General features: G+C 45.9%; 1 protein-coding gene across 4 annotated transcripts in view; it reads left to right on the top strand.

Annotated features, from left to right (window-relative positions):
• Window positions 1-10,182, top strand: part of KANSL3 (KAT8 regulatory NSL complex subunit 3) — a 58,475-nt gene extending 48,293 nt beyond the window's left edge. For 3 of the 4 annotated variants that reach the window (XM_011956521.1, XM_011956520.1, XM_011956522.1), the window contains 4 exons: window positions 417-526; window positions 940-1,162; window positions 1,502-1,635; window positions 7,706-10,182. In XM_011956521.1, the coding sequence (XP_011811911.1) occupies window positions 417-526; window positions 940-1,162; window positions 1,502-1,635; window positions 7,706-7,726 (488 nt within the window). In that variant the 3' untranslated portion in view covers window positions 7,727-10,182. The remainder of the gene's footprint in view (window positions 1-416; window positions 527-939; window positions 1,163-1,501; window positions 1,636-7,705) is intronic. The other variant, XR_001003391.1, reaches the window with a different exon arrangement.
• The last annotated feature ends 326 nt before the right edge of the window (window positions 10,183-10,508 follow it).

Genomic DNA, 10,508 nt, shown 5'->3' with positions numbered 1-10,508 from the left:
TTCTCCTTTAAGAGAACCTTTCTTGCTGCTTTGAGGCTACTTCCTTACTGCTTTGATTGTTTGAGGCGAAGTGAAAGTTGGGTATTTAGAATTCTTTTGGCTTGAAAAGTTCTTCTTCTTCCCTGGAAAGAAAGGAACAAACTTGGGTTTCTCAAAATGGCCCAAAATGTATGACTGATGGTTTGCAGCAGGTGCAGAGCAAATCTGGGGCAGTGTCTGGCACAGCACCTTTGCTGTGTGGCATCCACTGCGTGTGTGCCTGGCTGGGGAGACCTTGCCTTCTTTCTGAGGACGGGGGTGTCCAAGGGCAAGCACCATTGGTGTTTTAGTTGGTGGTGAGGGTGGATGGATGTGGCTGCTCTTGGGATAGTGCAAGTGATTGAGTCTCTACTGATTCCTGCTGTGTCCTCTCTCAGGGGCCACATCAGCCAGCAGCCTCCTCCAAGGCCTCAGCTTCAGCTTGCAGGATATCAGCAGCAAGACCTCTGGCCTTCCAGCAAATCCCTCCCCAGGACCAACCCCACAGGTGCACATCTGCCATTTGCTGGGCTGGGCAGGTGTAGGGAGGAGGCCTCCTCAGCTTAGTTGGTTTTGGCAGGAAACTAGGTCTGGAGTCAGTGGGTCAAGGACAAACAACCTTCTAGCTACACAGCAGGGAACTTCCAAAGGTTAAGGTCTATCATTTACTGTGTGACCTTGGGCAAGTTTCTTGACCACTCTGTTTTTGTTTCCTTGTCTATAAAATGAGGTAATAATAGTCCTTCCCTCATAGAGTTGTTGTAAGAGTGAAATAATATATGCAAAATGCCTGGAAGAGTACCTTGCATGTGGTAGGCACTCAATACATGTTAGCCTTTAATAATACGCTGTGGGCCCTCCAAACTCGAACGTTGCTGTTGGGCGGCAGCTTCTGATCACCTGGGCTTGTGTGTCCCACAGGCCACCAGTGTGAAGTTGCCCACCCCCATGCAGAGCCTGGGTGCCATCACCACGGGCACCAGCACCATTGTCCGTACCATTCCTGTGGCCACCACTCTCTCCTCCTTGGGTGCCACTCCTGGTGGGAAGCCCACAGCCATCCACCAGCTGCTGACCAATGGGGGCCTCGCTAAGTTGGCAAGCAGCCTCCCTGGCCTGGCTCAGATCTCTAACCAAGCATCAGGTGAGTCTCTCATGAGAACTGTGGGGACTCCCAGATCTGGGATCTTCCCCCAAGGACCTTCCCATCTCACATGGGCAAGGTGTGATGTTGCAGCCGGTCCCACAGGGTCCTGGCATTGACCTTCGGATTCAGCTGTGTGGACCCATCCCCCAGAGAGGTTGAGAGAACACAGGCTGTTTCCTGTTGCCTTTCAGATTGACTGATAGTGCATAGATGACCCAGCTGGGGAGGAGGCCAAGGGACTGTGTTATGTGGGGGAGAAGCTCTCCAGGAAAGGAAAGCCTCAGCAGAAGGTGGAGAGTGTGACTCAAAAATGCTGCTTCTCTCTCTTTATCTCAGGCTTGAAGGTCCCCACCACCATTACTCTGACACTTCGTGGCCAGCCGAGCAGGATCACCACGCTGAGCCCTATGGGCTCAGGAGCAGCCCCATCCGAGGAGCCCTCTTCCCAGGTGCTGCCCTCCAGCTCACAGGTGAGTCTGCCAGGAAGGACTGAGGACATGGGCTGCATTGTTGGGAAGTTTGAGACCAGCTGACTGGCTGATTGAAGGGGCTGCCCATGCACTGGACAGACGAGATTCAGATTCAAATTCAAATCCGGACTCTGGAGTTTGGCTTTGTAATACTGAGCGAATCATGGACCTCTTTGAGCCTCCTCTTCTACATCTCTCCCTGGATGTTGTGAAGATTGTGTATGTTCAAGTGGGTCGCAGTGCCTAGTATTTAATGTTTTTGTTTGCTTTTCCTTTTGTTTCATTTTTTTTCTCATCCTTGGTTTCATCCTTCAGAGGTTGTGAGTAGAGGCTACTTAGCTAATGCTCTTTCTTTGTTTTTATTTTTATTTTTATTTTTTGAGATGGAGTCTTGCTCTATCGCCCCAACTGGAGTGCAGTGATGCGATCTCGGCTCCCTGCAACCTCCACCTCCCCCTCCCTGGTTCAAGCAATTCTCCTGCCTCAGCCTCCCAAGTAACTGGGATTACAGGCACCCACCACCATGCCCGGCTACAACAGGGTTTCACCATGTTGACCAGGCTGGCCTCGTACTCTTGACCTCAGACTCCTGACCTCAAGTGATCTACTTGTCTCAGCCTCTGAAAGTGTTGGGATTACAGGCTTGAGCCACCGCTCCTGGCCCTTTCTTTGTTTTTAAGGACATGGGGACAGAGATAGCTCACTGTGTTGCCCAAGCTGGCCTTGAACTCCTAGGTTTAAGCGGCCCTCCTGCCTCGGCCCCCAAGTATAATACTCTTTCTCTGACGTTGGCTTTCTAGCACTGGGCCTTCCCATATCTTAGCATGTATGGCTGTCTTTTTAGGGCACAGCTAAGTTTTTATAGGTCTCACCCAGGAAGTCATGATGAGTTTCTCTTAGCTGATCTGATTTCCGTTGTGACCTTTTCAAGTCAAATGTTTCTAATCTTAAAACGGTGATCTGAGGAGCCACTCAAAGATTAGAAGTTAAGCCAAAAAACAGTTCGAGTCTAGTATCGAGTGTGCTTTCTTTCAGTATATCCTGTGCAGCTGAGGCCTTCCTGTGTCTCCCTGTCCTTTCCGCCATGTCAACCTGCTTGTGAACTGGAGGTGCAGTGATAGTTCCTGAGCCATTCTAAAAGCTCTTTTGTCGCTTCCTCTCTAGGGAAAATACTGCACAGAGGTCAACACCTGACATTCATTGGGATCATAGCTACCTTTTTTTGCAGAGGGATGGAAATGTTTTAATTTTATCTTGTTTCTTATTTTTTCAATTATAAAAATGATTATGCTTATTTTAAATAATTCAAACATGTTAGAAATAATTAATTTAGAAAGGGAAAGTTTCCCATGATGCTACTCCCAGAGATGATGATCACTGTTAATAGCTTGATATAGATCCATTCAGATTTTTTTTTCTACACAAAGTATGTTATTTTATTTGTTTTGTACAAATATGGGATTACAGAATATGGACTGTTTTGTAACTTGCCTTTTTTTATAAATTATGTCATGACACATGTCTCTGTCTACGTCTTTCAGAGGCTGGCTAGTATTTCACTGAGTGGATGTAAGAAGATGTGTTTCACCACCTTCTGTTAGGTAGATAGCTGGGTTCTGTTTTGGTTTTTGATATTTTAAATAATGCTCTGGTGGACACTTTTGCTTATTCTTGGGTACCTTTGGGAGCATTTCTCCAGGCTAGAGAGTAAGTAGAGAATGTGTACATCTAATATCTGGGCAGCTGCTCACTAACTGCCCTTCAAAAAGTTTTTGCTACTTTACAATGCTAGCCACAGTGATGAAAATATCTGTTTCATATTTTGTGGAAATCAGTATTTTTACCTTTATTAATCTGGGTGAAAAATGAAATTGTTTTAATGTGCATTTTCCTGATTACTTAAGAAGTTTTATGTCTTTTATGAAATGTTTGTCATACTCTTTGAATTATAGTGGCTTTATATATTCAGATGTTAATTCTTTATCTGTTACACAATTTGCATATGTTATTCCTGTCAGTGGCTCATCTTTTTTTTTTTTCTTCTGTTGAAGCATTCATTGAATGTCAATCATTTAACTTTTATTTCTGGATCATACAGCCATTTAAGTTTTTCATATAGTAAAATCTTCAAATATTTTCCTTTAAAGCTCGAAAGTTTTATGTCTTAAGAAAGCTAGCCCTATCAAGGATATAAAAGTAATCCTTTTTCTTTTTAAAATTTGAATTGTGGTAAAACATCTGTAACATACAATTTACCATTTAGCCATGTTTCAAGCTTACAGTTCAGTAGCATTGAGCACATTCACATGGTGGTACAGCCATCACCGTCATCCGTCTCCAGAACTTTGCTGTCATCCCATACTGAAACTCTCTGTGTTTTCTTATATTGCTTTTGTTTGTTTCCTTTAATTCCTTATAGTTCACTTTTGTATGTTAAGTGAGGTAAGGATGAGTCCATTCATCATTCCTCCGCTCATCTAGAATCCACTGCTCTTAACATTGTAAAGTACTGAACACACATGGGCCTGTTCTGTAGTTTTGAATCTGTCTATCCTACGCTGGCTTTCTGTTACGGGCTGATAGTATGGAGCTTGAAGTTAAGGGAGTGTCGATTCTGTTTCTAGTTTGCTAAGATAATCTTCATTCTTTTCCTTTCTCTTGATAGTTTTGAATTTTGAATTTTGTCCATTATTCTTTTAGAATCACATGAAACGAATGAGGATAAACATTTCCCTTTTTTTTTTTTCCTTTTTTTGAGACAGAGTCTCACTCTTGTCACCCAGGCTGGAGTTCAGTGGCGCGATCTCAGCTCACTGCAACCTCTGCCTCCCAAGTTCAAGCGGTTCTCCTGCCTCAGCCTCCTGAGTAGCTGGGACTATAGGCTCGCGCCACCACCCCCAGATAATTTTTGTATTTTTAGTAGATAGGGAGTTTCACCATGTTGGCCAGACTTGTCATGAACTCCTGACCTCAAGTGATCCACCCACCTCGGCCTCCCAAAGTGCTGGGATTACAGGCATGAGCCATCACGTCCGGCCAACATTTTCTTTTAATCAGTTAAAATGATGAGTTACTTTAATAGGTTTCCTAATATCAAACTGTGTGAATTCTAGATTCAGTGGCAGAATAGTGTCCTATTCTTTTTATTGTACATACAAAGACAACAAGACCCTATCAAAATGAAAAAAGAAAGAAGCTAAGCGTTTCAAAAGAAAAGCATGTCTGTTCTATTTGCTTTTATTTTACTTAGGATTTTGGCATCTATATTAATCTATTCAGGCTTTGGACCATAGTTTTCTTCCCCTCCACCCGCTACTTTTGTGTGTGTGTGCTTTCCTTTGTCTAGTTATGTTAAAGGGGTAATTCAGTCCTTGTAGAATGAGGTGGGAAGTGTTTTTCCCCGCTCATGCTCTAAAACAGTTGTATAGTACAGAAATGATAGTTCCTTGATGGTTTGATAGACGTGACCTACAAAGCCATTTGGGCCTGTTTTTAGAGTGTCTTGACCTTTGCTGATGCCAGGTTGATCCACAGCTAGAACACGCATCCTGCCATGTGATCCCTTCCTCCTGTGCTGGATAATCTGTCTCAGCTTGCCACGGCCTGGGCAAGCTGGTTACCACTGAGAAGAGAGTAGAGGTCATTGAGAATCCGCCTTGTCCGTGGCTCTGTTGAAGCGCAGAATAAAGATCAAGGTCTGGCCTTCTAACTGATGATGTTAACATGAGATTAGTTTTCATCTTAATAGAATGGGCGAAGGCTGGGCCTGGTGCCTCACGCCTATAATCCCAGCACTTTGGGAGGCCGAGAGGTGGATCACGAGGTCAAGAGATCGAAACCATCCTGGCCAAAATGGTATGAGAGGGCAAAATACAAAATGGTATGAGAGGGGAAAACCCCATCTCGACTAAAAATACAAAAATTAGCTGGACGGGGTGGTGCGCACCTGTAGTCCCAGCTACTCAGGAGGCTGAGGCAAGAGAATCGCTTGAACCGGGGGGGCGAAGGTTGCAGTGAGCCAAGATCGCACCATTGCACTCCAGCCTGGGCGACAGAGCCAGACTCCGTCTCAAAATAAATAAATAAATAAATAAATAAAATGAGTATGTAATTGCTAGGAGGGGTCAGGTGGTGATTCTTTTCTAACAAGCAAAGGGATGTTACTAGATTACGGCTTCTTGCTGATTCAAAAGCTTCTAATAGTTAACTCAGTGTTCAGACTGCCAGACAGAGCACTGAACTATGGGTCAGGTCATCTGTTTTCAGCCAGCTGTGTGATCCTGGGCAAATCACCTAGCCTTCTGGGCTTTGGTTTTCTGACCTGCTTTAGTGAGGAAGTTGACTTAATTCAGTGACTGTTGTGGTGGCAGGATCAGAATCTCCTCAGGCTTTGGGAATCTAGGTTTTTTAATGCTTAGAAACAAACTACCCATTTTTTGACATTTGTGAGGCAATTGGAAATTTGAACACTGACCGGATAGTTGTTGATATTACAGAATTGTTAACCTTTTTAATGTGTGATAATGCTATTGTTGTTAGGATTTTAAAACAGTCCTTTTTAATTTTAGGGTTCCATACTGCAATATTTATGGATGGAGTGAATTTAAAAAGAAAAGTGGACACCAATTAGGCTGCTCTAAGATCTGTATAAGCACCTAATTATCTGTTTCGTTTCTGGCACGGATTGGTGTTTACCGCATGTTTCCTTCATGGGAATGGACTGTTGTGTACTCCTCAGCTGAGAAGCTGCAGGGAGGAAGAGAACAGACAGAGACTATGTTGTGCCCTGCATCAGAGTCCAAAAAATGGGCTCCCTACCTGTGGTTATAAGATCTCTCTCCTCTCTGTCCTGCTGGCCATATCAGGACCTTGTCAGCCTGGCAAGCAGCACCTTTAGCTGGAGGCCTATGGCAGTCGGCCTCACTGTAGCCTTGTAGCAGGCTGTGGGCAGGCTGGCTCACTCTAAGGTGTATTCATAATCAGAATAGAGTGATCATCTGTGCACAGCCCTGCCTTTGGGCAGGGAAGCCCATGAGGTTTTGTTTTGGTTTTTTATTGAGCTGGGGTCTTGCTGTATTGCCCCTGTTGGTGTGGAACTCCTGGGCTCCAGCAGTCTTCCCACCTCAGCCTCCCAAAGTGCTAGGATTGAAGTCATGGGGTTTGATTGTCAAACCCTTCTTCATTGGTGTGATGATGACTCACTGCAGCCTCAACCTCTTGGGCTTAAACAATCCCGTGGCCTCGGCCTCCCGAGTACCTGGGCCTATAGGTATGCAGCACTATGCTCACCTAATCTTTGAAAAATTTTTGTAGAGATGGGCTAAGTTGCCCAGGCTGGTCTTAAACTTCTGGGCTCAAGCAGTCCTCCTGCCTTGGCCCCACAAAGTGTTGGGATTATAGGCATGAGCCACCTCGCCTGGCCTTCCCTCCTTTACTGCATTCTCAGAGACCTCTTGGGAGTTTCCCAGTGGGGAGACTTAGAAAGGTGGGGAAAGCCTTGATGACAAAGGCCACCTCCCTACTCATTTCCTTATTCTTAAGCTGCAGGGCTCAACATTGATGGCATCCCCCCCCCGCACCTACGTGTCTAAGGCCTCAAAATCAGAACAGTCATGGAGATCTTCCCTTCTGTTCTGTTGCCCTTGAAAACTCACCGATTTCCTTTTTTCTGCTTTCCTTTTCTGTCCTCATGCGTACTAATAAGAGGTGACCTTTGTTGTTGAGCACAGATTACACTTAAGTGCTTTATGTGGATTATGTCATTTAACCCTTACAGTGGCCCTGGAAAGTAGATGCTGCCATCTACCTCTTACAGGCGAGGAAAGGGAGGCTCAGAGAACATGGGCACTTGCCTTGGAAAGTGGGAAGCTGCGTCTCTGACTCTAGAGTCCATGCTCTGTTAACCGCTTGGCAGCTAGAACACATGTCCTTGTGTATCCAGCCTTTTTCCTATTGAGAATTACTTCTTTAAAATAAATTCTCAGGAGTCAGGGTAATTGGGTTAGAGGGTCTGAATGTGATGATAACCTGTCAAAGCTTTGACCCTTCTTCACTACCTCTCCTGCCACAGCGCCTGCCTCCAGCGCCCTGAAGATGCTGTGTGATATGTCCTCCTTACCAAGTTGGTAAGTTGGTGATGGCTGCCTCATGGTGGGCCCTGGGCACGTGTGTGGTCCTGCTGAGCCGTCCACGTGTCTGAAGACCTCTTTAAGACAGTCATTTTTGCCTCTCCGCCAACTGTCTTCAGAGTTGGGCTGTTGAGTCTTCAGAGAAACCATTAGGTTAGGTGATACGGTGCCAGCAAGGGAAGCACCATCATCCAGGATCTGCAGATCTGGTTCCTGGGATCCCCAGACTCCTCAGCAGATCTGGCTGTACCTGGATCAGAGCCACTTCTTCCCCCGCTAAAGCTGTGGTTTGACCCAAGGGTCAGTGTATAGGACTACCTGCTGCATTTAATGAAGGTGTTTCCTTTTAGAAGTCTGTGCTACCCTCTGCGCCCAGCTGGGAGGAGACATGCATCTGGTCTCGGGTTTCGGGAGTTAGAATGGAAAGCCCTTTGCTAAAGACTGGAGTCATCTGGCCTGCCAACTGGTGGTTCAGAGCCGGAAGGGCTTGTTTAGGTCATCACTGTTGCCTTCATCAGCAGCCATGGGAGAGTGCTCCCCATGCAACCCCACCTTAGAAACCACGTCAGATGCTGAGTAGCTTGCTGACACCTGAAACTTCTGGTTTTTGTTAGTGTCACAATGAAGGCAAAGAGAACTGGGCCATCATTTTTCAGCCTCTTTGACTTACTCTAGATGTTGGGAGCAGTGGATGCCAGGTGAAACCTGGCCCCTTTGTCCTTTTCACCATGCGTTTGGGCAGTTTCTGTATCCAGAGAGTCCGCAGGTTCAGATAAGCTGAAGAAGAGGAATACAACAGCAAAGGAAGTGGCTTGAAGGACATGCCAGTAAGTCCTGTGGTTTGTGCTTAGGTCTCTGCTCTGCCACCCAAGGAACTAGTGATTCAGCTGGAGATAAAAAGAAGAATTTGCCAAGTCAGAGAAGAAACCGTAACCCTGGAAAATCCTCTGTCTCCAGTCTCTGGAGGGAAGCAGGGACAACAAGCTAACGTAGTATCTTGGCCATCCCAGGAAACTTGTGGCATTAGGACGATGAAGGCCATGCTTCAGTGTTTTCGTTTCTATTTCATAAGACTTTTTGTTTTCCTGCTTACAAGTGGGAAGATGATTGACAGTGACTCTGCTATGCAGGGCTGTTGGTACCAACCTGAGCGCTATAGGTGGCAGTCCCTGGAGAAGTGGTCACAGAGGATGGAGCTCTGATCCCCTGCTCACCTCTTCCAACACTCGTGTGCAAAGATAGTTTTAGATTTGGTTTAGGAGCTGTCCTCCAGAACAGGCTCCCATACTTAGAATGTTTCTAGTTAAGGTAATAAATTAGGCAACCCAAGTGTGGCTCTGCTCAAGTGTCCTTTTCTGTAGGCAGGAAGGGCCTACAACACAGCTTAAATTATAGTCCATGGTCCTGACCCCCAGTACGGTGTATCTCTACACCGCGCCACCTGTGTTCAATCTGGGAGCCTTCCTGGCCAGTCTGAGTGGCAGCCAGAAGGGAGCCCATGGTGTCTAGGAGTCTCAGGCAAGGTAGGTCAGGGTACTGTGGGCAGGAGATGTGTGTGATAGGAGAGGGTACTGTAAACACCATACCTTCCCTCCCTGGCCTGAAAAACGGATCTCAGCAGGGATTCACACAGAATTAGGCTGTGTTTTTGCATTAGCTGGTAGGTGACTTTCTCAACATTCTTAAATTCAGGAAGTATTTAGTAAACTTGAGGAAGGTATGAAATCTGGAGGAGGCATCCAGGACCCAGGGGTTTGATAACTTTACAGGTAGGATCATACCACACCAAAAGAGCAGTGGACAGTGAGACATGTGAGCTATATGAAGCTTTTAGGAATCATTGAGGACAGACAGAGCCCTGAACAACCCATTCATGACTGAAGTTGTTGGCTCAGTGTATTCTGGGGACAAAGAAAAACTAACAAGCCGACCTGCCTTTGTGGTAAATTCTAGTGTGCTTGCAAGGGCTGACTTCCTGAGGTGTGGTCTATCCACCTTGAAGAACTCCTCAACTGAAGAAGGCGAACTGTCAGAACATGGATTGTTCTACACCTTGGACAGGGTAACAGAGGAAGTGGCTGAGGCCTAGAGTCATGTTTTCCAGTTCCCTTCGCAAACTGTATTTCTTGGAATGCGAAAGGAAGGTTTACCTATTTCCTAGAACACCTGGAATCCATAACCTCAGAAAGTGATACTATTGGTAGAAAATGTGGAAGGATCAGGAAGGTCTTAGATTCTTGGATGATAGATGTATGTTGATGCCCTGTGGAGATGTCCTTGTGCTTTGAGGTCACTGAGGTAGGAAGACCTGTCTGCTCTTGGTCTCACCACTAGAACAGTCTTGGGCTGGATGGGTTATAGAGCTGAGGGGCTGTGATGGTTCTGTTCTTACATCAAACAATTAAAAACACCAAAAACACAACATTTGCATTGCTTCAGCTTCTTTTCAGTTGACTTCTCATATGTATTCTGGTAACCACCCAATGAAGTGGGCACAGAAGATAGAGCTAAGATATTGTAAGGCCAGTGATCATCAGCTCACCAGTGCCAGGTGGTATGAGGTGATACTCTAATTTCTTTTTTTTTTCTTTTGAGATGGAGTCTCGCACTGTCGCTCAGGCTGGAGTGCTGTGGCGCCATTGTGGCTCACTGCAACCTCTGCCTCCTGGGTTCAAGCGAGTCTCCTGCCTCAGCCTCCCAAGTAGCTGGGATTACAGGCGCCCGCCACCACACCCAGCTAGTTTT

This window comes from Colobus angolensis, unplaced genomic scaffold (genome assembly GCF_000951035.1).
Source record: "Colobus angolensis palliatus isolate OR3802 unplaced genomic scaffold, Cang.pa_1.0 Scaffold42, whole genome shotgun sequence".
Taxonomy (NCBI): domain Eukaryota; kingdom Metazoa; phylum Chordata; class Mammalia; order Primates; family Cercopithecidae; genus Colobus; species Colobus angolensis.
This window is presented reverse-complemented; position numbering and strand designations above follow the sequence as displayed.